The sequence below is a fragment of the Perognathus longimembris genome, chromosome 17, assembly GCF_023159225.1.
Source record: "Perognathus longimembris pacificus isolate PPM17 chromosome 17, ASM2315922v1, whole genome shotgun sequence".
NCBI classification, from domain to species: Eukaryota; Metazoa; Chordata; class Mammalia; order Rodentia; family Heteromyidae; genus Perognathus; species Perognathus longimembris.
The window spans coordinates 41,588,592-41,616,564 of NC_063177.1; the positions used below are offsets into that span (position 1 = coordinate 41,588,592).

At 56.0% G+C, this 27,973-nt stretch overlaps 1 protein-coding gene across 4 annotated transcripts; it reads right to left on the reverse strand.

Moving 5' to 3' along the window:
- Arhgap27 (Rho GTPase activating protein 27) lies at positions 1-27,972 on the reverse strand. 4 transcript variants are annotated; one of them, XM_048364952.1, is made up of 19 exons: positions 27,775-27,972; positions 26,770-26,902; positions 24,876-25,582; positions 7,503-7,919; positions 6,928-7,110; positions 6,613-6,693; positions 6,454-6,537; positions 6,133-6,200; positions 5,575-5,665; positions 4,967-5,071; positions 3,733-3,831; positions 2,270-2,375; positions 2,006-2,128; positions 1,746-1,844; positions 1,327-1,404; positions 1,105-1,239; positions 851-956; positions 532-723; positions 1-415 (listed from the first exon to the last, which is right to left on the reverse strand). In XM_048364952.1, exons 3-18 carry the CDS (start codon positions 25,560-25,562, stop codon positions 546-548), a joined length of 2,640 nt encoding a protein of 879 aa, XP_048220909.1. In that variant the 5' UTR covers positions 25,563-25,582; positions 26,770-26,902; positions 27,775-27,972; the 3' UTR covers positions 1-415; positions 532-545. The 4 variants fall into 4 exon arrangements, with proteins under 4 accessions (XP_048220909.1, XP_048220910.1, XP_048220912.1 ...); XM_048364953.1 differs by lacking the exon at positions 26,770-26,902; XM_048364955.1 differs by lacking the exons at positions 24,876-25,582; positions 26,770-26,902; positions 27,775-27,972 and adding an exon at positions 20,798-20,928.
- Between the last annotated feature and the right edge of the window lies 1 nt (position 27,973).

Here is a 27,973-nt window from a genome sequence, read left to right on the forward strand (position 1 = left end):
CAGACAAACCAGTGGCTTAGGGAAGGAGGCCTGGGCGCATCTGCCTTTCCTGAGGCTGGAGGAAGGCAGGTTCAGCAGCATCCTGGGCCAGAGGTCAGGGTCAAGTCCTGCCTGCAGCAGGCATGTTGTTGTTAGCTGCTTCATGAGGGTCTGGATTGGTGAAAGCCAAGAAGCCCCTCATTGAATTCCTCCTCCCAACAGCTGCCCCAGAAAACAAAATAAAAACAGACCAAAACAAAACCCAGCCCTCTTGCATCGTCCCACTTGCACAGTAGATGGCGCTATGGTAAAAAAAAAACAACACGGAACCTAAGGAGTCCCACCTTGGGGATGTGTGTGTGTGGGGGGGGGGGAATGAATCACAGTTCACGAACTGCCCACCAGGGGTCGCCCTGCCCTCCCGCCTGCCCGAGGGCTCCAGGAACCTCCGCGCCCGAGGCCGGGTGGGAAGCAGCGGGTCCTGGGGAGAAAGTCCGGCCTGCAGCCTCGCGGCCTCCGGCTGCCCGCCCGAAAGGGGAAGAGGACCACGGCGCCCCGTCGTGCGGTCAGGGCGGCGGGAAGATGTCGGAGCACTGCTGCAGGATGAGCTCCACCACCTGGTTCTGGAACACCATGGTCATGGGCATGCTGGCCTCCTCCGTCTCGGGCCGCAGCAGCGTGGGCCCGAACACAATGGCCACGCTCTGCACCGACATGCGGTTCTGCTCCCCGTGTTCGATCACCCTGCGGGGGCGAGGAAGGGCGGGGGCTGGAGGATGTGGGAAGGGGGCGGCGGGGAAGGAGGAGGAGGAGAGGGGGGGGTCCGGCCATGCCCTGCCCCCTGCCCCTCACCACCACACCCCCCCCTCACCTGCACAGGTGCTGGAAGAGAAGCCGCAGCGTGTCGTGGTTGGGGGCGGGCAGGGTGCGCACCAGGTCGCGCACACAGCGGCTGCGCTGCGCCGGGTCCTGCAACTCTGGGCAAGAGAACCAGGGGGGCCCCCGTGGGTGGAGGGGGCTGGCCGGCTCCCGCCCCCTCTCCCTTCTCCCTCCCGCCCTTCCCGCCCCCTCCCAGTCCCGACCCTCCTCTTCCCCCCCCCTCCTCCCCCTCCTCCGGCTGCTCACTGATGGCCGCGATGAACTGGCCGAAGTGGGAGAAGGGGAAGAGGGGCTCGGGGAGCTCCCGGAAGAAGAGCTTCAGGGCGCCGGTGATGACATGCACATCCTCCCAGCGCCCGTCGTCCAGGTCCAGGCGCTCATCTGGGGTCGGGGTGGGGGTGGGGTGGGGGTCAGCAACCCTTTGGGCCCTCAGGTTCCCCGGGGGCAGGGAGTGGGGGTGGGTCTCACCGTGGTCCACCTTATAGCGCAGCTTCTGGATCGTGGCCAGGTTTCCGCTGATGCGGTACAGCCCGTCAATGTCCAGTCCTGGGGAGGGAGAGGACAGAGGGAGGTGCTGCTCCCAGGTGGTGGCGGTGGTGGGTGGTGGGGCTTGAACTCGGGGCCAGGGCGCTCGCTGCCCCTGAGCTTTTCCTGCTCCAGGCTAGCGCTCCACCACTTTGAGCCACAGCGCCACTTGCAGCCTTCTGGTGGATGAGTGGACTTTGCTGCCAGCCCCACCCAGACCTCCGCCTCCCGGGCAGCTAGGATTACAGGCGTGAGCCACTTCTCGGAATTTCACTCTACCCTGTGCCACCCTTCGGCCCTGGAAGGAGGTCATCGCGGTGCCCCCATGCCCTGCGCCGCCCTCCGGTCCGCTCGTGGCCTACCCCGGGCCTCCACGGTGCGGATGCACTGCTGCACGAAGCGCGGTACCGGGCTCCGCTCCCGCTCACACAGCGCGGCCAGCGCACAGCCGAACACCTGGTCTGGGGAAGAGGCCGGGTCAGCGCCGCCTGGTCCGGGCCCGGGCCGCGGGCCTCCCCTCTCCCCGCCCCCCCACGCACGTGCCCAGGCCTCCCCCGCACGCACGCACGCACCCTACCTCCCCCCCCCCCCACGGGCCCCGCCCCCGGCTCCCCGAGCCTACCTTTGATGTAGCCCTTCTCCCGCAGCGACTGCATGGTGGGCCTCCTCTGGAGGAACTTGCGGAGCTTGTGCCGGACCCGGCTCAGGTCGCTCTCCAGGCCCGCGGGGCTCAGCGCGGGGGAGGCTGCGCAAGGGGGTGGCGGCAATGGGGTTGGTCTAGCCCGGCCCCCGCCCCCACCACAGGGGCATCCCCTCCTGTGCCCATGGGTGTGGGGGCGGGGGGGACTCCTCCACTGCACCCCACCCTTACCCCTCTACAGCAGACCTGCGCTCGGCCGCGAGTCCTCCTCTCGCCAGCTGCCCAGGCGCTCGCTGGAGCCGAAGTCCGCGCTGCACGTCTCGCTCTCCTCACCCAGGGCCAGGTCTGCGGACTGGAACGAGGGGCCAGGGAGGGGATCAGAGATGCCTCCCCCCACCTCCAGAGTTCTCTCCTCCCTTAATGGGGTAACTCCCCTTCCCTTTAGAGAGTGCAGAGGCCCAGGATTCCCCTCCTTGGCTACCAAGCCTTAGGTGGTGGGGTCTTCCCCCCCCCCCATCCTTTCTTATCCTGGCCACCTCTGCCCCCGCCCCGTTTCCAGGTCCCTTTTCCTGTGAAGGGCACTCCCCTAGATCGGCTCCCAGCCACCATGGCTCGCAAACTCATTGCGTTTTCCTTTCTATCTGGATTTCTACTTTTGCATCTGGAATTCTATTTCTGGTCATACAGCTGCACCCCCTCCCCCTCAAGGTTAGCTCAAGGGGAATGAGAGCCAGAAAGTGCCAGGTAATTGCCAAGCAAACTCATCAAGAGAGCCTGTTCCATCTCTACTGAAGTAATGGGTAGTCTGAACCTAAAAAATGGTAGGCTCCTAGGGCTCGGGGTATAGCTCAGTGACAGTTAATGAGCTTGTCTAGCATGCATGCAACTGGCTCTGAGTTAAGGGTTCAAATCCTAGCACATCCACACATAAAGTAGACATCTGAATTCAATTATTTTAGGCTACTGGGGTTTGGACTGGGCTTTGTACTTGTGAGGCTGTTGTGACACCATTGGGCCATGCCTTCAGCTCTGTTTTTGTTTTGTTTTAAATCTATTTTTTAGAATAGGGTCTCCCTTAAAGTTTGGGTGAGGGCCTGAGCTCTGATCTGCCTACCCATTTGTTGCTGCGATTACAGGTGTGTGCTACCTAGTCCAGCTTTCTTTCATGGCAACAGTCCCAAGGGCTTTTCTGTCTGGCCTTGTCCTTGATCCTCCCAATCTCAGCCTCCCATGTTGCTTGGGGTGACAGGTATGCACCACTGCCCCCAGCTATGGGCTGAAATGGGGTGTGTGAACTCCTTTTGCCTGGGCTGGTCTTGTACTGTGATCTTCTAGATCTCAGCTTCTTAAATAGCTAAGAGGTGTGACAGACCGGCCACCTGCTATCTCTTAAGTTTTATATTCTAGTTTTAGCTTGTCTTTCTGGCCTAAGGCTGGCTCTCAATGTTTTCTTTCCTCCTGGAAGTGTCCGGATCCCTTGGTAGAGTGCTCCCGGGAGGTCAACCCGAGGGCTGAGTCACTGGTGTAATGAAGGCCCTTTCTTCCCCAGTGTCCCAGCCCTCTCAGCCAGAGTGGGGCCACACTAGCAGGGAGCCTGTTGGGGCCTTGTCACCGGCATAGGGGTTGCCTCCCACAATGGGTGGGGTGATCCTGCAATAATGGATGTCTACCCCGTCCCCCAAAGCCCTGGAGATCCAGGCTCTGCCTACCAGCTCCTCGATGCCCTGGCTGATGGCCTTGTGCCAGGTGCTGATGATGGCTTCTGAGTCATGCTGGATCAGGTACTCCGAGCCATCTCGGCTCCGTAGCTGCAGGAACACAAATTACCAGGTCATTTTGGTTGCCTGGGTTTACCCTGAGGGGTGTGTGTGTGTGTGCATGTGTGTTCAGAGATTGAGGTAACCTGTCTCTGCCTCCAAGGAACTCAGAACCTAATGCAGTTAAGAAGCCCCCCCATCCCCAGGCCCAAGTCTTGCTCCTGTTTCCTAGCAGCAGGTGAGAGCATTTCTATCACAGAGGAGCAATGTGAGACCTATGGCGCTTTCACCATTTCCTTATGGGCACATAGCCAGGGAGGGCTAGAATCCAGCTCTATAGGGCTCAGTTTCATCGCCCCACTCAGCCAACCACAGGGTATGGCAGACCTCAACCCAGAGCCCTGGCCTGAAGGAAAAAGAAAGCGACAGGTGTCCCCATGGGAGACCCTGGCTGTGGAATGATAATGAAGAGAACCAACAGCACACACTGAGCACAGATCTTGCCCCTGCTTTTAAGGCCAGGAGACCCCCAACCTGCCCCACACTCCAACCTGAGCATTGTGTCCTCTCATAGCCCACTTCATGTAAAAGAATACATGAACGGGCTGGGATGTAGCTCAGTAGCAAAGCACTTGCCTAGCAAGTACAGCATCCTGGATTTGATCCCAAGTACCAAAGAAAAAAATATATATGACCAACTTGCAGAATAAGAGGACTGTCATTTAGCTAACCCCTACGTATTAAAATTATAATTGGATACTATTTCATTCAACTGTCTTAAAAAATAGGAGGGCTGGATGCATGACTAAAGTAGTGAAGCATCTTATGATTTTGAGCTGGGTACCAGTGGCACCTGTAATTCTAGCTAGTAGGAAGGCTGAGATCTAAGAATCATAGTTCAAAGCCAGCCCAGGCAACAAATCTGTGAAACACTTATCTACAATTAACCCCCCCAAAGCTGGAAGTCGAGCTGTGGGTCGAGTGGTAGAATGTTAGCCTTGAGCAAAAAAGCTCAGGGAAAGCATCAAAGCCCTGAGTTAAAGAGCTAGAACCGGCGGGGCACACAGACACACAGACATAGATACACACAGACACACACACAGTATGACTTTGAGCCCTGAGACTTCCAGCTTGTCTCATGCCTTAGCGAGCCCCTTCTCCCCTTTTTTCCACCCTCACCACTCACCTCCAGCACATTCTTCTTGCTGGATTTGTCTTTGCGGGCCCAGGAGAGAGAGGCCCCCTTCAGCTCCACTGTGTACTCGGGGGTGGAGAGCTTGGAGGGCTGCCTCTGTGGGAGAGAAAAGACAGTGAGACTCTCCAGCCCAGATGGAGCTAGCTGCTATAGTACCCCAGCTCTGACACACCAGGCTTCCCCAGATCCAAGGTCTGGCTGAGATCACTGGTATGACTGGACAGTAGATCTGGGAAAAGGGGCCTGAGGATTGCTGGAACCCCAAGAGCCTGGTGCTTCTTAGCCACAGAGCCTGCTGGCAGACTTGTCCTTGCTACCTGTCCACTCAAGGAGAGAGAAGCCCAGTCTCATCCTATGAGCAGGTGCACCAAGCCTCAACCTTTCCACCCTCCAGGCTGATGCTGCCCACCCTCAAGGATGGTTCCCCAGCACAAAGCTGAGTGGGACAGCTGGCTAGCAGTGAATCTGCGGTCATTACCTCCTCTGTATCAGTGCACAGCTCCTTTGGTACTTGGGTATGGCTCTCTCAGACTAGCCTCTCCCAGACCAGATCAGACCAAGAGCAGAGGCAGCGGTCCTTGCTTTGAGATCAACCTTACCAGGCCGCCTGCAGCTGAGGTCTTTGAGTCCTTGAAGAAGGTCAAGACACCACCCTCCAGCACAGTCCACGAGGCACTCCAGTGCTTCTTCCTGGTGGGGTGAGGAAGTGGGGATCCTGGGCTGAGAGTTCCTTCTCCCCCATCGGCAGAGCAGAGAGCCTAAGGATTCTGAGGCACTGGCCTGGGAGCACTGAACTCCCATCTCTAGTCCCTAGTAGCCAAGGGACCCGGGACAAGTCACTGCTTCTACTGGTGCCTTGAATCCTTTGAAGATTAGGAAGAGGCCTGGGAATGTGGCCTAGCGGTAGAGTGCTTGCCTAGCATGCATGAAGCCCTGGGTTCCATTCCTCAGCACCACATAAACAGAAAAAGCTGGAAGTGGCCATGTGGCTCAAGTGGTAGAGTGCTGCTAGCCTTGAGCAAAAGGAAGTGCTCAGGCCCTGAGTTCAAGCCCCAGGACTGGAAATTAAAAAAAAAAAAAGATTATGAAGAACCCAGCACAGAGGAAGAACTCAGTAAACATCACTATTAAAGCCCTGGGTACAGATGGGTTCTCACCTGAGCCGCTTCCCTTTATCCACTGTCTTGGTGCGATGGAGCACCCCTGCCTTGTCCAGAGTCTTGATCTAAGAGAGAGGAGGAGAAAAAGGCAGCAGTCCCTAGGATGAGCCACAAGGGGCAGACTAGCTCCTCCTCTGAGTCTCCACAGCCCTCCTGAGGTGAGACTTCCCCTCAGCTTCCACGCTCCTCCAACTCTGGGGTCTGGTGCTGGGACCTGTAGTCAGGTAAATCCCACCTGTCCCTGCCCCCCTCCCACCTCCATAAAACCCCTGTTTTCTCTGTGGCTGTTTTGCTAGGGCCTTCCTTGCCTTTCCCTACCTTCTCCTCTGGAGGGCTGGCCTGGGCTAGGGTGTCACTGTCTTGACTAGATTTGCAGATGCTTCGAGGGGCAGGGACAGGGACCTGGGGAACAAGATCTTGTCATATAGCAATCGCCCCTCGCTGCTCCGCAGCACACTCCCTGCCCCAGCTGGTTACCTGGGGCAGCTCCCACTGCACAGAGGAGTCCTCCGGCTTGTAGAAGTATGGCTTCCCATGCTGGTCCTCCAACCTCACCCACTGTGGGGACAGGGGTGGTCAGGGTGCCCAGCCCAGCTCATGAGAGGAGGAAAAGGTTCCCTTTAACCGGAGGCCAACACAGTACCAAGGACAAGTGCAGGTGACTTTGTCTTGGGCTTGTGTGGGGTCAGCCTAGGAACTGCAATCTAGAGTCTTAAGGGGAGGTCCTAGTGAAGAAGGTTGGGAGCAGTGACCTCGTGTATGTCTGGGTCCATCTGCCAACGCAATCCCTACCTGTTCCTGGGTGAAGTGGTTAGTGTACAACATCTGCTTGTCGGGGCCTATGTGACAGGACCAGCCAGGAGGTGCATTCAAGGGAGAGGCGAGGCTGGGCTCACTGAAGGAGCCCACGGGGGAATAGTCCTCTTCGGGGTAACTGGTTAACAACTCGGGGTAGTCTGTCTCAGGGGTGGGGGGCTGCAGGGATCAGAAGATGGATTCAGATGGCGTCAGGGCCAGTACAGCCCCTGGTCCCTCCTTTTGGTACCAGATGCACCCCACTGCTTGATTCCTGGGGTTGAGGAGCAGGAGGGATTGTCAGGTACTCAGAGATGCCCAGAGAGAGCCCGGTCCATCCGGTCCCGCCCCTCCCCCCGCCCCTCATCCATTCCTAGTCCTGAGCAGGAGGCGGGGTCAGAGGTGCACCCGGATAGGCCCACCCCGAAGGGGAAGCCCCGCCCCCTCACCCTCTGGCCACGCCCCATACGTTCCGAAGTCCTGAGCAGGAGGCGGGGTGAGAGGCTCTCAGGGGACAGCCCCGCCCCCCCGCCCGCAGGCCCCGCCCCCAGGCCCCAGGCCCCGCCCCTCACCCGCTGGTCCCGGGCGCCGCCGGGACTCAAGCAGGGCTGCATCTCCAGCTCCTCCGGGGGGTCCTCGGGATCGTCCTCGGGATCGTCCTCCCAGGCCGTCTCCCCCGTCAGCGGGTTGTAGAAGAACACCCTGCGGCTCTCCTCATCCCAGTACTGGCCCCACTCGGCCTCCAGGCTCTCCTGGCTGCCCACCGAGGCCGGGGAGGTGGCCGGGCTGGCGGCGCCCTCCGCGGTCTCGAAGGGCGACTCCCAGGTGGTCACGCCCGTGTCCGGGTTGTAGTAGTAGGGGCGCCCGCTGTCCACGTCCGTGTGCGTCTCCCACGCAGAGCTGGGGCGAGGGGCCGCGGCCGCGCGCGGGGAAGGGGCCCGCGGCTGCCGCCCTATGTTCGCGTACACGGGCTCCGGGGGGTCATCCACCTGGGGGCGGCAAAGGCGACTTAGGGCAGTTCCCGAATCACCACGAAGTACCGACGGGCCACCTGTCACCTAGATGACCTTCAGCAAGTTCCATTACGTCTCTGCCTTAGTCTCCCGGGGTGTCAAATGTCTACTCTGGTCATTCCCGATGGCGTGAAGAGAAGGAAATGTGGGCTTGGGGTGGTGGAGCGCCTGCTTAGCAAGCAAGGCCTTTAGTTCAATCCCTAGTGCTGCCAAATGTGAAATAAATAAAAAATAAACGTTCTTTCTTGGTGGTCCTCAGGGCATTGCCTGTGCCAGGCAGGAGTCCTACCACTTGAGCCACATTCCCAGTCCTAAAGAAACGTGGTTGTTGTTGTTGTTTTTAATTGTTAAGTAGTTGTGTGAAGAGGTTACAATCCCATGTATCAGGTTATGATTACCAGGCACCTTGCTCAATGCCATCCCTTCCATCATTCTACCCTATCTCCCCTCTCTCATCCCTACCCTCAAGTTACCTAGTTCATTTTTTACATATGTACATTGGACATGACTGCATTTGCTCCCCCTCCCCCCTCCATTCATGGGCCACCCCCTCAGTGCTCCCCCCCCAAAAAAAACACATATCTCTACTTCACAGCATTTTGATAAGCAGTACATTAATTGTTCAGGGGAATTACTACACCTTAGGACTCCTCCCCGAAGTATACCATCCCTAAAGAAATGTTCTTGGAAGTGCTTCCTGAAGTAGAGCCAGCGATGTACAGGACAATGACGTCTTTATTTACTAACAATAATAAAACATCAAGCTGGGCCCCAGTGGTTCACATTTATAATCCTTGATGTGTAGGAGGCTCAGAACTGAGGATCAAAGTCCAAAGCCAATCCTGGCAGAAAAAATCTCTGAGACTCATCTCCAATTTACTAGCCAAAAGCAGGTAGCAGAGGTGTGGCTCAAGTGACAGAGTGCCAACCTTGAGTGGCGCAGCTAAGTGGGAGGAGTTCAAGCCCCCAGTAGCAGCACAGCGACAGCAGCAAAAACAGCACCTGACTGCACTCACAGAGACAAGTGAAAGATTGAGGTCACCCCTCCTGCGGTCCCCTTTCAGAATTGCAATCAGCCCCACCTTGAGCTCTCACTTTCCTTCCCTCTCTTCCCAGAAAGCTCTGGGATTAGAGTCAGCACTACCTCTGGATTTGGGCTTGTTTTGCAGGTGTCACCGTCCGTTCCAGATCAGGAGAGAGATGACAGCCAGACAGATGGGAGAATGGGAGGGGGAAGCAGGGAGACTGGGGTTTATCACGGGTGGCTGGTCATGTGGACTACAAGCCTGCCATGCTTTACACCCTCAAAGATCAGAAGCTAGCCTGATTCCCACCTCCGGGTGCCCTGCTGGCTGCAGGGCAAAGTCTAAACCCTTAACTAGGCACCTGTCAGAGTTTATGCCTGACTTCCTGCCCCTCCTTGCCTCTTGCCTTGAACTTTCAAGCTCCAGTAGCTCAGGCAGTTACGGGTCCCCACCCTCTCTGCTGTGAGTCCCACAGGCGTTGGCTCTTGGCCTGCCTGGGCCCACCTTCCTGCCTTCTCACCTGGCTGACTCCTATTCCTCTTCAAGATCAGCTCAGGTGCCAGCTTGAGACCTCTTCTGAATTCCGCGGCCCCACTTGAGGGTCAGAGAGTTATAGTTTTTCTTTTTCTTTTTTTTGCCTGAAACCAGGACTCAAACTTGATACCTTTTGCTCATTGGCTGTCACTCTACCAACTGAGCCCTACCTTCAACCCCAAAGTTACATTTTCAAACTCCAGGTTCAGAGTCAAGCTGTGCAGAGAGGCTTATCTCCAAGTAACGAGCAAAAAGCCAGTGGAGCTGTGACTCAAGTGGTAGGGCACCAGCCTTGAGCTAAAAAGCCAAGTAAGAGTGCTCGGCTCTGAGTTCAAGCCTCAGTACTGGCACACACAAAATCATGACTCAAAGGCTGTGAATGTCTCTTCACCGGAGCCAAAATTCACTGAAACCCAATATAGGCATCAGCTTTTCACCACATCCTATTTGTGAAATTATGTACATTTGAAGATAGTAAACTTTTCCAATAGTAAGTTAAAATTAATGATAGCGTTAACACTTTAGTATAAAAATGGCACCCAGTCTCCTAAGCCACTTTCTTCCCTGGGCTTTGCACATGGCAGGTACTAAGCTATGGTAGCAGAATGGGGATGGGTAGAAAGGAGAGCAGGGCCCTGTGGGGAGGGGACACATCCAGGCAGCACAGCCCAGGAAGCTGTGAGCAGGTTCAGCCCCAACCCAAGCAGGGCAAAGACAAAAGTTGGTCAGGTGCTGGTGGCCCACTCCCATAATCCTAGCTACTCAGGATGCTGAGATCTGAAGTTTGAGGCTTCAAGTCAGCCCAGGCAGGAAAATCTGTTAAGACTCTTTATCTCCAAATAACCTCCCCAAAGCCAGAAGTTGAGCTGTCTGTACCCCAAGTGGGAGAGTGCTAGCTTTGAGCCAAAAAGCTCAACCCTGAGTCCAGACCCTGAGTTCAAGCCTCAGGACTGGCGTGCGTGTGTGCATGTGTGTGCACACACAAAATGTTCAGATCTTAGATCCTGGGGGACAGTAAGTTCTACTATATATGTGAACTGTCAGTACATCCTAACAAGGCCCTGAGTTCTCCTAGAGTCAGTCCAGTCCTTGTCACCTACCTTGTCACAAGAGCCCCCCCCCCCCACTCCCCTTAAGGGTATCAGAGTTACCTGAGGCCAAGTCCACTTTGTCTTCTGAAGGGTTGGAGAGGGGGCGGGACCACAGCTCCCTTAAGGTCCCTTTAGTTCTAGAACTCTCCATGGAGTCTCATGGGGCTAAGAACTGACTTTTTCGGCCCCCTGGCAGAGCCTTGCTGGGTTCTGGCTGCTCATGGGGAGTGCAGCTGTGGCCTCAGCTCAGAAACCAAGGGTCTGACTATGTTACCTGAGGCTCAAATTGTATCCTAGAGAGGGACACAGGGTAAAAGGAAGTGGCCTTCCTACCTCCGGCCAGAGGACTGAGCCCAGACAGACCTTGGCTCTCACCACACTGGCTGCCCTTCCCCACTTGCTTCCTGTAGTGACCCCCCTGGCCTCCAGCGCCCTAGCCTGTCCACAAGCAGGTGGCAGTCCTTACTCTCTTGCTCCAAGCTGAGCTCCCTAGAATGTCGCCACTGCACTCTCAGACAAGCAGGGCCTCTGAAAGAGACAGGAAAGGAAGACACCACCCCCCCCAGCCTTGGGGCTCCTACCAGGGTGGGGATACAGCCTGCCAGGAGCCCCTCCCCCCCATCCCAAGCAGGCTGCCGCCCCAGCAGAGGCTGAGCCGGCCCTCCCTCCCTACCTGTGCCCTCAGCGCCCGACTCTGCCTCCTGGACAGTTTGGCAATCATATCCACCATCCTGGCTGCTCCGAGCTGCTAGGATGAAGCCTGGGAAGGTTTTGGGGGTGGAGCCAAAGGGCACAACCCCAGCTGGCACTGGGTAAGTGGGAAACAAGAAGTTGTCTTGATATGGCGGGAGGCTGAGACTACCGCGGGTTTCCTGTCAGGCTGCGGAAGTGCAGCCGGAGACAGAGGCTGCCTGATGGGGCGGGCGGGGTGGGGGTGCAGGCTTGGGTTGTTTTATGCCCTCCTCACCCCTCTGACTGCCTCACTCAGGGATCTGAGGACCCAGCAGGACCAGCACCCAGGCCTTGATGAGCAGCCATTTTAACTGTGGGTGGGCTAGGAATGAACAGGTAAGTGTGGGCAGATGGGGCAGCTAGCGGTTCCGGCCTGTGCTGGCCTAGAATAGTATCTCCTGCGCTGGGAACAAGCCAGTGAGTGGCTGCCCACTCCCCAAGGCCCAGAGAGGGTGGAAAGGGAAAGAGGAAGCTTCCCAAAGAGGAAGGGGTCTGCGCGCGCGCGCGCGCGCACACACACACACACACACACACACACACACACACACACGAGGGAGCTGGTATCGAGACCCTGCCAACCACGAGGAGGGAGGGAGGGAGGAAGAAGGGGGTTTGGATCTTAAAACTCTCTGCCTGCCTGGACCCTGGGCTTGTCTCTTTTAGATTGGGTCAGCAGGATGCATCTGCCTTCCATCTTGTGTGTCGACATCCCCTACTCTTGTGTGCCTCACCCCTGCTCTTTAAGAATGAAGGAAGGGGACCTGCTTCCCTCTTTTCCTCCCCGACTTCTCCTCCCCATCTCCTCATGCAGGTGTGTGTTGAGACCCCAGCCACATGCAGGGGACACAACACCCCCTAGGTGAGCAACTGGGGCTGCTCCTCCAAGCCCTTGGGGACCATGTTATCTTCTCTTTCTCTCCAAGCTGCTTGCCTTGCCTCTGTCTACCCAGCCCCACAAGCTGCTTGCCTTGCAGACTCTAGGACCATGTGTTATCTCGGATCTCTTTTCTTCCAGACCTACTACTGCCCCCGACTTCTCTTCTGCTATACCCCTGTGGGCTCAGGACACAGTGACACATGTGAGTGAGGCATGGTACACTAGGAATGTGTGCAGAAAGGCTGGGGCGGCTGCTGTCCTCTGCCCTCGGGGAGCTCATGGCTGGACTCCCCCGGAAGCTCAAACCCCAGAGCAAATCAATCATTCCTCCCAATCCAAGGGTGCGGAGAAAGAGGTCTCACATATGTAGAGTGTGTGTGTGTGTGTGTGTGTGTGTGTGTGCGCGCGCGTGCGCTGACACTGGGGCTTCAACTCAGGACCTGGCATTGTCCCTTAGTTTTGTTTTTGCTCAAGGCTGGTGCTCAGCCCCTTGAGCCATAGTTCTACTTCCAGCCTTTTTTTCCGGTTACTTGGAGATAGGAGTCTTGCAGACTTTTCTGCCCGGGCTGGCTTTGAACTGTGATCCTCAGATTTCAGCCTCCCGAGTAGCTAGGATTCCAGGCGTGAGCCACTGCAGCTGGCACTGAGGCCTCTGGTAGACTTAGTTTCCTCCAACAGGAGGAGGTGGAAACCACAGATGTGGAAACCACAGCAGCTCCCGGCGAGGTCCTCCTCCAAACACAGCTTCACACCTCTGAGAAGCACACGGAGTGGGTGGGGGGGAGACACTAGACCATCAGAACATCACCCCATCTTAACCCCAGGCCTCCAGTCCCTCTCCCCAGCCCTCCTAGGGAGGGATAGGATAGGAATAGATACAAGAGGAAAATCTTGTTCTCTGGGAGGGAGGCAAAAGAAATGTCCCAAACCACACTAGCATGGCAGAACACACCTATAATCTCAGCCCTTGGGAAGCCGAGGCAGGGCTACATAGCAAGTTCCAGGAAAGCTTATGCTGCTTGGAATTTATCTTAAAAACATTCTTCTGAAAGTTGGGTGCTGGTGGCTCATGCCTGTAATCCTAGGAGGCTGAGATCTGAGGATCAAAGATCGGAGCTGCCAGGCAGGAAAGTTCATAAGACTCATATCTAATTAACCATAAAACAGGTAGAAGTAGAGCTGTGGCTCAAGTGGTAGAGGGTCAACCTTTGAGTGAAAAAGATTGACCCTCTACCACTTGTGTTCAAGCTCCAGTATTGTATTGGCACATGAGCGCATGCACACACACACACACACACACACACACACACACACACACACACACACGCATGCGTAAGAGTTGGTAGTGTATACCTGTAATTCCTGTTACTCAGGAGTCAGAAACAAGCGGATCTCAAGTTTAAGACCAGTCTAGACAAAGGTAGTGCCAAGACACTGCCTTGAAAACAAAATGGCTGAGGGTATAGCTCCAGTGGTAGAGCACTTGCCTAATAAGTACAAGACCCGGGGCTTGATCTCTAGTGAAGAAAGGGAGGGAGGGAGGAAAGGAGAAAAGACGGGAGGGAGGGAGGGAAGGAGGGAGGAAGGGAGGGAGGGAGGGAGGGAGGAAAGAAGGAAGGAAGGAAGGAAGGAAGGAAGGAAGGAAGGAAGGAAGGAAGGAAGGAAGGAAGGAAGGAATCTCTCCATGCAGAGACTCAGCCCCAGATCTGGCCTGGAGGCTGGGAGGGACAGGGCCTCCTCACTGAGCCTGCTCTGTGACATCCAGGCTGAGTGGAGGGAGGGTGGGAAGCACTGAGTTTTCAGCCTCAAGGAGCTAATGGTGTCAGACCGAGTACTTCCCCATGTCTCCTCCAGGACAGTGGCTGGGGCTCATTCTGTGTCTATCAGAGCCTGGCCCAGAGCTATGTGTCCACCAATGTGCAGGGGGAGGGGAATGGTGGTAGTATGTGGGGTCCTCAGAGGGGTACTTGGGGGAGCATGCCCATTTCATTCTTATGGAACTGGCTTGAGTTGGAGGCTGGGCAGAGCATTTTGCTGCTGCTTGGGTAATTCAGATAAGCAGCCTGGGAGAGGTGGCACAGCTCAGTGGAATCTCCTTACTTGGATGCATGCGATAGAGGATGTTAAACAGAAGGAAAGCAGGGGCTGGGAATATGGCCTAGTGACAAGAGTACTTGCCTTGTATACATGAGGCCCTGGGTTCGATTCCTCAGCACCACATATACAGAAAATGGCCAGAAGTGGCGCTGTGGCTCAAGTGACAGAGTGCTAGCCTTGAGCAAAAAAGCCAGGAACAGTGCTCAGGCCCTGAGTTCACGGCCCAGGACTGGCCAAAACAAAACAAAACAAAACAAAAAAAACCCAGAAGGAAAGCAATGGAACAGGAGTCTAGGAACATGCGTTCTTGGGTACAATGTGCCTCAGTTTCTCTCTGAGCAATGCTGGAATGCCTCAAACTGGGGCTTGAACTCAGGGCCTGGGGGCTGTCCCCTAGCTTTTCCACTTGAGGCTGAGGTTCTCCAACTTGAGTCACACTTCTGCTTCTGGCTTTTTGGTGGTTCACTGGAGATAAGAGGCTCCTGGACTTTCTTATCTGGGCTGGCTTCAAACTGTGATGGTCAGATCTCAGCCTCCTGAGTAGCTAGGATTACAAGCGTGAGCCACAGGTGCCTGGCTAATGCTGGAATTCCTGGGCCTCCACTTCCGCAGCTGTATAAGGGGACCGTCCTTCTCCCTGCCCCCAGGGCTGGTTTCTGTGAAAGCCCAGCAGGCCTCTTGAGTTCCCTTACCCACAGGGTGTGGTAAGAAAGCAGGGCAAGCTTCTGCTTTTTTAATATGGGGTTTCGATTGGGCGCCATTGTCACTGGACTCTGCCCCAAGCCACTGATGACCTCATAGGGCAGCCAGATCCTCCCTGGCGGGTGGAATCTGGGGTGAAGCTCCTCATTGGCTCACGACACCTGTGTGTAAGTCCAGGCTGGCAGACGCCCAGCAAGGTCCACTGGGGCTTGTGGTAATCTGAAATGACCCATCAAGGAACCTCCCAGCTGGAGAAGGCTGTGGTTTTGAGTCAAGCTAGGGAGGTAGGAAAATATGACCACCTTCTGCTCACACCCCAAACATGTCTGCATCTGCACTCCCCTCCTTCTTTCCCCTCTCCTCCAGTGGAGGGTCTGTTCAAGCCTGGGCCCTTATGACCTCCACTCCCTTTGGAGATGCACCCTTTAAGGGAGGTGGAAACCCTCCTTCTTTATCATCTTGGTCCCTTTGGCATTTCCACAAACTCAGTTTTTCTCTCTTGAAAAGAAAAAGTGTGCTGGGTGCTGGTCGCTCACACCTGTCATCCTAGCCTATTCAGGAGGCTGAGATCCAAGGATCGTAATTTGAAGCCAGCTTGGGCAGGAAATCCCATGAGACTCTTATCTCCAAAGAACCACCAGAAAACCGGAAGTGGTGCTGTGGCTCAAAGTGGTAGAGTACTCGCCTTGAGAAAAAGAGCTCAGGACAGCACCCAGGCCCAGAGTCCAAGCCCCACGACCAACAAAAAGAAAAAAGAAAAAGAAAAGGGAGAAAGATGTGTATCCTGGCCAGGTAGTCATGCCTTTTGCCTCTCTTCCTTCTCCTCAGCCTCTCAGGCCCAGGCTCCATGTCCTCTACCCTCCTTCAATGCCTGGGTCTCACCTTGCTGCTCAACCTGCTAGCATGCATGTGCACCACCTGTGAGGTCAACAATGCAGCTCTATCTCTAGGCCCCTGCATCCCTCCAGGTCCCACTTCAAAGCTCCCTTCTCTCCCCTCCTTGCAGAAGCCAGGGGTCATCCACCACTCCTGCTTCCTTCACACCAGCTGCTGTTGAGCCTGATGACCCTTCCGGCTCAGAGGACCAGTTTTTAAGCAGCACAGTGGTTAGGGACCACGGGTACACCCCTCCTGCCCCGGAAATGCACCCACACATGGCAGACAGATCCTATCTGTTCTCTTGAATTCATCAGTGCCAAGAGAAGGGCACAGACAAGTAGCATGCGTGGCCTTAGGCTGCATCCAAGAAGAAGCAAGCCAGCTGTGAGCAATCGACTCAGACAGCAGGAAATGAGAGTCTGGATTGGGTCTTGGATGACCTTGAGGGGCTTGTGCTAATCTTGGGGAGGTTATAGAGGACAGCATTTATCGGTGACGCATGCTCAAGTTTTCAGGTGTGAAATAGGAAGGTGCTTGGGGGAGGGAGTGTAAGGGGGGTTTGAACCAGAGTTCCAACTTGGGCTTTGTACTTACTAGGTAAGCAGCCCTCAGCCCCCTTTCCTTTAATAGTTCTCAACTGGATGCCAGAGAATCACACCCAGGGAAGAGAGTAGGGTAGGCCTACCTTGCATCTCCAGAAGTGAATGGGAAGCTTACACAGAAGAGCAAGGCCCTCCCCGTCTGCCCTTGAGCCTGGGAGCACAGGGGAGACAGGGAGCAGGGAGAACTCCTGAACTTGACAGAACCTTAGCTACTTGGGAGGTGAACATGAGGACGATTGATGTTTGAGGCCACCCTGGGCAGAAAAGTTTTTGAGACCTCTTCTCAGCCTATTAGTAGATCCTAGATTCACAGGAGGCTGAGATCTGGAGGATCTCAGGCCATCCTGGGCAGGAAAGTCTGTAGGACTCCAGCTTCAGAATGACCAGCAAAATGCCAGGCTTGAGGTTTTGGCTCAAGTGGTAGAGTGCTAGCCCAGCAAGCAAACTGAGCAGATGCGAGGCCTTGAGTCTAAGCACCAGCACCACCAAAACTAAACAAAATCACAGCACACACACAAAAAAGGGCCAGAGGTGTGATAGAGTGACTGCTTAGTAAGCTCCAGACCCGGAGTTCAAATGCTAGCACCACAAAAATAAAAAGGCTGGAGCTGGGGATATGGCCTAGTGGCAAGAGTGCTTGCCTCGTATACATGAGGCCCTGGGTTCGATTCCCCAGCACCACATATACAGAAAACAGCCAGAAGTGGCGTTGTGGCTCAAGTGGCAGAGTGCTAGCCTTGAGCAAAAAGAAGCCAGGGACAGTGCTCAGGCCCTGAGTCCGAGCCCCAGGACTGGCCCCCCCCCAAAAAAAAGGCTTACATGTTAAACATGTGTGTTACCGCAGCTGCCTCGTACACATGCAGAAAAAAAAAAAAAAAAGGAAACGAAAAGAAGGTCGGATGCGGTGGCTTATGCCTGTAATCCCAGCTACACAGAAGGTAAAGATGGAGAAGGCTGAAGTTTGAGACCAGCCCAGACCAAAAAACCAGTGAGACCTCTCTTCTCAACAAAAAATCTGGGTGTGCTATTGCACAGTTGCCATCCCTGCGATTCAGAAGGTATAAATAGGAGAATCACACTCTAGGCTGGCGTGAGCAAAAACATGAGAAAAATAACTAAAGCAAACAGGACTGTGAGCATAATTCAAGTAGCAGAGTGCCTGCTTAGCAAGCATAAGGCCTTGAGTTAAAGCCTCAGTACTATAAAAAAAAAAAAACCAAGTCATTCTTTAGGACTCAAAAGGTATCATTGTACTAACTGGAGAAAAAGTTTTGCACCCTGAGATTCAAATTTTATGGTCTGGGAATTCAAGCACAAGATAGATCTCAAATGTCAGTGCCCACATACACAGAGCTAGAAATAAAGAGGAAAAAGATAAGCAACTGGGAGAACCCAGTCAGGAGAGCTCACATGATAATGAAGGATGACAGGACAGAAGCAATATGCTTCCAAGGAAGCGGTTTTCCTAAGCTGGAAAAGATAGGAGTCTACAGACTGACAGGGTCTGTGGGTTCCAGATGGGACTACTGACAAGAAATCCCTGCAGTAAACAGCCTAAAAAACACGTGTTCAGTTTAGGGACCCCAGGGATGGGAATAGAAGCCGTTAAAGAATAGAAAACACAACCCAGGGTAAAAGGAAATCAATAGCAACATGATCAGAGCAGAAAAATCCCCACAAGGTCAGCTAATAAATTTGAAGTATGTCAGAAATAATAAAACTAAGTACAAGATGAGAGGTGAGGAGGATGAAATGTGAGGAGACTAGATCCTTGCATTGCAGAGTTATCTTCGGTGTAAAAGTACAGCCATGTCACACGTACCAGAAATGTGATCTTTAAAGAGGTAATTATGGTTGAAAGAAAATGATACCAAGAGATGCCAGGCAAGTGCAAAAGTAAAGCCAAATAGAAGGGTGAAATAGAAGATTAAACCCCAAAATAGGCTGAGGAGAGACAGCAGGTACTGATGAGACAGCTCCTATCAGAACACAGTCTGCATGCATTACCACTAATTATAAAAAGCAAAAACCATTCCCCAGGTTCCAGTGGCTCACATCTGTAATCCTGGCTACTCAGGGGGCTGAGACCTGAGGATTGTGGGTCACAACCAATATAGGCAGAAAAGTTGGTAACATTCTTATCTCCAATTAACCAACAAAGATGAAAATGGAACAGTGGCTCTAGTGGTAGAGTGCAAGCCTTGAGGGGAAAAAAAACTAAGGGCCAGCACCCATGTTCTGAGTTAGAGACACAGTACTTGCACAAGAGACAAAGAAAAAAAAATGAAAGAAAAGAAACAGGGGGAGGGGGAGGGGGAAGGGGGGAATGAGGGAGGAGGTAACAAACAGTACAAGAAATGTATCCAGTGCCTAACGTATGAAACTGTAACCTCTCTGTACATCAGGTTGACAATAAAAATTTTAAAAAAAGAAAAGAAAACAAAGGATTCAAAGGGCATGAAAGTTTGAATAATCAACAAACTTGACTTATTTACAGAGATCGTGTTCCTTAAGTAGAGAATATGCCATTTTTCTTTATGTGTATGAAAAACTTAGCAAAATCATTTGCTTGGGCACAAACAAACACACAATGATTTCTTTTTTCTGTGCCAGTCCTGGGGCTTGAACTCAGGGTCTAGATGCTGTCCCTTAAATTTTTTTTTTTTTTTTTTTGGTGGTTGGTTGGAGGTAAGAGTATTACAGATTCCTTCCCCTGGCTGGATTCAGCCTGTGATGCTTAGATCTCAGCCTCCTGAGTAGCCAGGACTGTAGGTGTGAGCCACCAGCCCTCTGCCTGTCGGCCAGCCCTGCCTCCCGGCCAGCCCTGCCTTCTGGAGAGCAAGGTACTTGAGGGCAAGGGCCCTACTTTTCATTATCTTCCCAAAGCCCGGGACAGCATCTCCCTTTACTTGCTGATTGCAAGTGTGAACTAGAAAGCAGGAAGCATCCACCCATGAGGACATGTGTGGCCACGAAAAGCCACCACAAAAACCTAGGAAATCGAACACACACGAGAAGAAACCCAAATGCTAGCAGAAATAGACTGAAACATCCCCGCTATCCAAATATTTCAAGGAGACTGAATGATTTTTATGAGGGGGAGGAGCGGTGGAGGGATATAATAATTCACACATTGGAATAGGTTCAGGAGTGCTCCAATCCTGTGACCAGGAAGTACCTGGAGGGTCTGGAGGTAGCTTCTGCTAGTTCCTCTGCTCCCCAAGACCAGGGGTGTGTGTGGGGGGTACTCTTCCCCTGTATGTCTCACAAGGGCCTTAAACCAGCCAGAAGCAGAAGAGGCTGGTGGGTCTCCAGGAGTCCCAGGCTCGAAGGCCGCACCTGGCCAGAGAGCAGAGAAGCTCCGGAAATCCCCTCAACACCCGAATTCTTCCTCAATTTAGAAACAGCGCTTCCTGAATTGAACCAGGAACTTCTATGCCCCAGGGCTGCAGTCCTCAGCCTCATTTCCCCCAGCAGCAGTCCCCGTGCTTATCAGCCCAGGCCTAGCTCCCAATCCTGCTTGAGCCCTAGTGTACAGCCTAGAGCACGTTTCCTGTCACACTCCTCGGTCCCAATCAGGGCCTTCCAACACTCCAGCATCTGCCATTGACCCGCCAACCGAAGCTGGCACTCACCACCGAGACCCATCCCTTCCCACACGGGACAGTGCTAGAAGGGCGGAGAAAATGGGTTCAGAGCAGGCCAACTGCTAGGCTCAGGAGGAAGCAGGAAGGAGGGAGCTAGTCCTAAACCCAACTTGAGGCCTCCGAGCTGAAGGGAGCAACAAAGGAGGGGTGACAGTGAAGCCCCCGACTCCCGGAAGCTGCTCAGGGGACAAAAGGCCACATCCCAGCCTGCAGTGGGAGCGGGAGCTGAAGGTGGGGGAGAGCTCTGGGTGGCCAGGAAGGTGTGACAAAGGGAAGAGGGGGGTACCCCAAGAACTTGCTTGTTCCTAAGCTTGGTCAGGCTAGGCACTGGACTCCTGGGTCATCAGGTGGAAAAAAAAAGGCCAAGTCCATTGTGAAGAAATCAATGGCCTTAGCTAGGAGACAAGTGTGGGGGGGGGGGGCGGGGGTGAAGAGAAGGAGGGACAAAGGGACTCACTGAGTCCTTGGACTATATTCCCTGCTCTTACCAACCCCGTCCACCTCTTCCTGCTGGTCTGCACGTAAGCGGGCCTGTTGAAAGGAAGTTGTCCCAGGAAGTGTACAAGGAAACCAGGTGGGGAGAGTTCCGGGAGGGAGAAAGTAAAGAAAACCCTTGGCCTACCCTCTTCTCTCCCAGGACTCTAGTTCCCGGGCCATGGGTCACTCACAGTTCCTGGCAGCCGAGGAGGGAAGAGTGAGGCCCCTGGGGCTTGGTCCAGGGCAGGCTCAGGTGTGGCGCCTCCCTGCCTGTTTGTCCTAGAAGTTGTAAGGCAGGGTTGTAACTCTGTCCTGTCAGCGGCCAATGCCTGGGCAGCAGAGGCGGGCTCTAGCCCTTATCTGGCCCTGAGGTGCTCCACCTCTGGGGCTGGGGCAGGGATGGTGGCCACGCCTTTGGGGAGGGGCACAGAGTCCATCAGAGAAGCCTGGATACTTAGCTTCCCTAGCTGCTGGGCCTTCCCAAGCCCTAATCGTATGCAAATTTGGGGGCCTTTGTCCTACTGCACTTGTACTACTCTTGCAGAAAGGGGACAGTGTGGACAATCCTGAAGGCCACCTGGCTGAGACTAAGCTTGATAGCCAGGGTGGGGTTTGAGGTCAACAAGTATAAAATAGGCTTGGCTGGATACAGCCCGGACACCCAGGCTGTGGGACATTTGATCAGACATTCAACCTCTCTGGGCATATTTTATATCTTATTCCGTATGCCTGTGCTGCATTCCAAGCTGCTAGGGGCCCAGCCTGGTATGCAGGCTTTGGACTGAGGGCCCACAGCACTGTGAGGGACATTGTGTCACTCTGTCCCTTATGTCTAACTTGGTGAACCAGCACACACAAAGTACTCATTACGTGCTGCTTGAGGGACTGGTGAATAGCAAGACTATAGGACACTGCCATTGGTAAGGGGGTCCCCGCTCCTGTGGGGTGCCTGGCCTTGCTGAGTGGCCTACTGATGCCCAGCTGGTCCCTTTGCCCTCCGCAAGGGCCAGTACCCTGTCACCTCCATCTTTACATGTGCGCTTCTGGATTCTGGGCCACACCTTTTTTCCAGAAATCCTATCTCATCATATCTTTGCTTCCCCATTCCCAACCTCTCCCTCACCAGCTCTGTCTATCCGTTAAACTTGGGGGAGCCTCTGTCCCCCCTCCTCATTCCCTCTCCCCCTGCCAAGCCCCTCCAGCCGTCTACATCCACACTCATCACTCCCCACCCACTGCCCTCTGCTCGCCCCCTGGTGGCCACTTAGATAAACGTCCAAAGGCCTTTTTCTAAATTGGCCTTTCCATTTACTTGGACTCCTTTTGGGGTGCTGTATATTGGACTTGGAGCATGCTAGGCAAGTACTGTAATACTTGAGTTACACCCCCAAAACGTTTGGCTTTTCTTCTGTTTTTGAAACAGAGTTTCTCTACTTTTGTGCTCAGACTGGCCTCAAACTCAAAGTTCTCCTGTCTCCGCCTCTCAAGTCGCTGGGATTATAGGTATACACCAACATGCCTGGCACCATTATCCCCTCCCTTTCTTCTGGACATTTTCCTTGGCTTCTGCTCAGCACAGCACGCTCCTGCTTTTCTCCCTTGTGCCTGGCTGTTTCCTCTCAAACTCTTTGTTTTATTCCTTTTGCTAACTCCATCCAGGTGTGCTCCCCAAGACTTTCCTTCACCCTACTCCTCCCCGGGTCCCCAGCAAGCAGCACCACGTCTGCTGACTAGTGTAAGCTAGCACTCAACCTGATACCCTTGGCCCTCTCCCAGCCCCACAGATCCCAGACCCTGCAGAAGGCCCCATAGCCAGCCCTTGCCCAGGAGACCACAAAACCTTGGCCATCCCTGCAGCCCTGGCTAGCTGTTCCTCAAGGCCCTTCCTGTCTTCACAATGAGCCTGCTAATAGCTACAGGATAAAGTCCACATTCCTGGAAAAGGCCTATGAAGCCGTGCTCAAGGGGCAGATGCCAGCGGCCTCAAACCCACACTCCATCTCTGAGTGCTAGCCAGGCCTCCTAGGACTGGGTGGATGCAATCCCCAAGGTGTCCACACCTCTCACGCACGCCTATGTCCCACAGGGCCCCCAGGGTAGCTCCATCACACAGGGCCTACACCGTGCTGGACAGAGGCATCCATTCCCTTCGGCTGGCCTCCTGTCCCACTGGATGGGCCTCTCAGGTCGGTAGCAGCGCCTTAGTAATCTCTAGGTCTGGGTGGGCATTCAGTCAATTCATGCCTCAGGAACAAGTGAGTGGGGGAGGGGATGTACCACATCTGCATCCTCTGGGGAAAAGAGGCAGGCTCACCTTTCAGGAAATTCCTTCCCACAGGCTGCCTGCCTGGAACAAGGAAGTGCACGGGTGGGGTTTCCTTCCGGGGGGAGGGGGCACTGACTCCCCATCCATGGAGTTTGTTCAGGACGGGGTGTCAGAGAGAGCCATAGCTGACCTGGAGCCAAGTGTGGTCACAGGGAGTGTGGTGTCTGTGCCCTTACACTTAGCACATAGGAGGAAACAGGACCAGAGATGCTAAGTAAGCCCTCGAGGGCCACAGTGGGACCGGGCAGCAGGGTCTCTGCCCACCATTCAGGTCTCTGGCAGACACCTCAGTTTCTTATGATATAATCTTATCACAAATCCCTGCCTCTGGGAACATGGTGGGTGCTGAAGGAAGGAGGAGGGGCAAATGTGACACTGGCTGGGGGTGATTTCTTTTCTCAGGAGATGTGAGGACTGAGGGTAGGAAAGAGAGTCTCCTCCTTTTGGTCCAGAGGTTTGGACTGAGGGCCCTTGGGCAGACCTGCTGAGCCCTGGCCATGGATAGAGTCTGTCACTCTTTGCTCCTCTTCATCAAACACTGGGTCATCTCTGGGCTAGATGCAGTGATTCGGAGTTAAGGCCATTCTCCACTTCCTGGTGTGTTTGGGGGGGGGCACACAGGGCACCATTACTAGGATCTATGCTGCGGGGAGAATTGGAGTGTGCCATTCAGAGCTTGCCCTACTGTGAAGTACTGGGGCACTGAGGAACAGTCCTGGCATTCTGTCTGTTGCCCTGGCGGGGAAGTGGGCAGGGGTCTGGCATTCAAGCCGGATGCATGCTATACTCCACCCTGGCCACAAGGGGGAGATGTCAGAACGGTGGCAGATGTCAGACCAACTTCCTTGCCTCTACCCACCTCAGGCTGCCCTTCTCTAGAAAGTTTTAAAAGTTGAAGATGTCAGAGTCCCAGCATTGAGCATTTGGAGGAGGTAAGAGTGTTTAAAAACATACACTACAGTGCCTCACGCCCGTAATCCTAGCTACTCAGGAGACTGAGACCTGAGGACTGAAGTTAGAAGCCAGCCCAGGGAAGGAATGTATGAAACTTTTCCCAAGGAACCAGCAAAATGCTGGAAGATCAGAGTTATGGCTCAAACGGGAGAGTGCTAGCCTCCAATGAAAAAGCTGAAGGAGAGCTCCCCCCACCCCCTATTTACTCTCTTTTCAATATTTCAAGTTAACACGACCAGATTTCCAATGGGAGAAGGGGAAGAGAATCACTCTCAAGATAACACAAGCTCTTTCTGAAACCATCTCAGCAAGATTGATATATAGGGGCTGGGAATGTGGCTTAGTGGTAGAGTGCTTGCCTAGCATGCATGAAGCCCTGGGTTCAAGTCTTCAACACCGCATACACAGAAGAAGCCGGAAGTGATGCTGTGGCTCGAGTGGTAGAGTGCTAGCCTTGAACAAAAGGAAGCCCTGAGTTCAAGCCCCAGGACTTGCAAAAAATAAAGTGGTATATACATGTATACACACACACACACACACACACACACACACACACATTCGAAGCAACCCCCAAATGAAGCAGACTACTGATTTTTCACATCCACCATCTCATTTGCCCCAACCCTGCCCCAGAGCAGGTGGCAGAGCCACAAGGTAGGATTTTAGGAAGGTACTACAGGGGATGCACCTGTTGAAGATGACTCCAAGCAGGGGTTGGGGCAGCTGATTTGACATGAGTAGTGTAATAATTATAAATAATAATAATAATATCAACAGCCTGTGACCGGTTCAAGCTCAGTTTTGTCAAAAACCTTTGACACTTGGGAACTGCGGATCAGAACTCGTGAGCCTCATCGCTCGCTCGCTCCGTTTCACCATGGAGCCAGGGGCCCGGGCGGAAGGCGTGGTGGAAAAACGGCCAGCCCCTGGGCTCCGTGCGCCCCCGACACCCCCTTGCCCCACCACCACGTGGCTGGCGGCGGTCCTACCTGCTTTGGGCTCTCGTCCCGCGGCGGGCCCGGGCCGCGCACGTCCAGGATGGCCTCGTAGACGTTCTCCGAGTCGCTGCGCGCCAGGGGTCTCGGGCACACCCAGGATCCCGCCACGCTGCAGGCCTTGGCGTGACCGCTGCTCCCAAGGAGGCCTGCGGGGGGCGCGGCGCCCGGGCGCGCCAGGTCATCCAGGGACTGCGCGGGCCGCACCGGAGCCCGGGGCCGGACGTAGAGGCAGGAGGGCTGGCCCGGGGCGGGGCTGCTGCGCGCGTCGGCGGCGGCGGCGGCGGCGGCGCGGTGTCGCGCGGGGCCACCCAGGGAGCTGGCTCGGCCTCGGGGGTCCGCCGGGGTGCCCTCGGGGCCGGGGAGCGCGTGCGCGCTCACGAAGCGGTAGTCGTAGGCTAGGGGCTCCGGGACGGCGGGGCGCGGCTGGGCCGTGGGCGGCGGCGGCGGCGGGGCGGGGGCCGGGTCTCCGAGCGCGGGCAGCTCCCGCACGTACTGCGCGGGCAGGTAGAAGGGGCGGCCGCCGGGCTCGCGCCGCACGTGCCACCAGTGCTCGGTGCTGCGCCGCAGCAGCCGGTAGCGCTCGTTGGGCTGAATGGCGACGCGGCGCCCGTCCTTGCTCGTGTACTCGAAGGGGTGCTCCACCAGCACGTACACGTCCCCCTCCACGTCCGCCGCCATCGCGCGGCCCCCCGACGTCCCTGCCGGCAACAAGGGCCAGGGGCACTGTGGTCAGTCGGGACCTCGGCTCAAAGATCTGACTCTCCCGGGTCCCGATCTGGCTGGCGCGTTCCAGCTTCAGTTCTCCCCCTTGGAAACAGGAGGCTGGCGCAAAAACAATCATCTCCCAACCTCCTCCTCGGTGCTGCAATAACTACAATGCGGTACGCCTGGCCTCGGCCCCTAGGGTGCAGGGTGGCACTACTGGCCCAGTTTTCCTGCCAGGGAAGCCTTGGCTCAAAGACAGGAGGTGATCACTGGCGATAAGGTTGACACTACATTTACCCAAAAGTTGGCCGAACCTGTTTCCTTGTCTGTGAAGTGGGAATTGCAGTCGTCGTCCCCCCACCCCCCTGCTCCTCCCCCCAGGCGCTCCCGTTCTCAGCCTCGGCCTTCCTGGGAGGCCTCGAGCCTGCAGGGAACCCGAGTGACTCTGCGCTGCGCCCCCGGGGCCCGCCGAGTCCAGGGCTGGGGCTGGGGCGCCGGCTCCGGCTCACCCCCAAGCCGTTCTCCCTGGAGCCGTCCGAGCCTGCACATTTCCAAGGCGTTGATACACTCGGGGCTTCTCTGGCTAAGGCCGGGGAACCGGTTCTCTCGGTTTCTTTCCTTCCCCAGCACTTTCATCTCCTGCCTCTCCGGCTCCCAGGCTAGATCTCGGGGAGAGGTTTGGCTTCGTGGCCGGCGCACCGGGTCCTGGGTTTCGCCCCAGTTCCCGGAGTGACTCCCTATGAGGTGTCCCTAGAGCTCGCCATGAGCCTCCGCCCCCTATGCCAGCTCAGGCTGGCTCCTGCCGTGTCGGAGGGTGGGGTGGGGTGAAGTGGGGTGGGGGCAGAGCCCACGTGTTAAATCGGCCTGGGTGTCCCCGGAAGTGCTCGGTCCCTCCACACACCTACATTGATTGACACACGGGTCTCCGGACCGTCCAAGGTGGCTTGGGAGACCCGCTTCTTGCTAGGGCTGAGAGACCCCCACGAACAGTTAATAGGAGACCCATAGCGCGCCTTCTTTACTTCCTCCAGAACTCCTCCGTGGGGAAAGGGGTGTAAACTGAGTCACACGCCTGGAGGTGGGGCCCAGACAGAGTGCACGCTAGCTAAGGGCTCAGACTACAAACTCAACGCGGGACACGCCCCTCACGCCCCCTACCCCCACCCCTAGGCGCACTCACGTTGGCTGGGCGGGCCTCAGGGAGCCCATGGGCTGGATGGGCGGAGCCGGCGGTGGGCTGCGAGTTCGGCTCCTACCATCTCCCCGGGCGGGACTTCCGAGGGCGAGGCTGGAGACACCAAGCCAAGCTGGGGCTGGCAAGGGAAGAGGAGGCAAAGAAGGCCACTCAGTAGGGCTGTCCCCAGTCCTCCATGCAGCTGCGTTTAGGAGGGCGGGGAAGAGCCCTAGCGCCGGTGCTGGGCCCCGGGCAGATCCTGGGGGCGGAGCCCGGGGCGAGGGGAGGCTATGCGGCCTGGAGGCCCGGGGTGTGAGGGAGGCACCGAGGAGGATCGTGGGGTCCTGCCTCTGTCTGCTTCCCTCCGCCACCCCCGCGTCTTCCGTCCCCGCGGGCGCGCTGCGCTGGAAACGCACAGTTGGGGCTGGTGGAGCCGTCCTGGCGTTCACTTTCCGAGCGAGGAGGTTGGCACCTTGAATCACCAACTGTGACCTCCGAGCAGCCGGAATGCCGGCGCGATCCGTTCTGGACGCACCTCCCTCCGCCCGCCGCAGGCCCTTTCCAGGCCTGGGAAAAAAACTAGGAGATTCCCACGGCAGGGACGCCCACCAGAGCGCAGTGCCTCGGGTAGGGCGGAAGGGGGACCCCCACCTCAGCTCCTTCCCAGGTCCCGGGGGAGGGATGGGGGACGCGATGGGGAGCGGGGAGGATTCCAGCAGCGCCTGAACGCGCCCTTCGCTCGGAGGTGTCTTGTGCCAGGGCCCCCGCGGCGACAACGCCGGAGTCAGCGCTGGGACGTCGGCCTGGTGCCCTCTCCCCGCCCCTGGACGGAAGGCAGCCCCTCGCCCGCGGCGATCTGGCCCCCTGGGCCCTCCTCCTGGTCCCCCCCGCAGCTCCCGCTCCAGCTTGAAGGGGAGGCGGCGCGCGCAGAGCACCCGGGTGAGGACGGCCACCTGGGGCACCCTCGCCGCCCTCGGCGAGCTCTGCGCCCCCTCCCTCCGGCCCGGGCACCTTAGGGCGTCTTCCCGCCGGCTTTGCTTCCACTTGTCCGGGCCTGGCGCGCGTGGACTCGGCGTCCGGTGCTTCCCTCCGCCACCGCCAGACTCCCGCGCTGCCCTGTTTCCTGTTCAACAATACAACCCGAGAGGCACCGGCGGAGAGCGCTCCACAGAACTTCCTCCCGGGCTGGGGCTGGGCTGCGGTTGCGAGA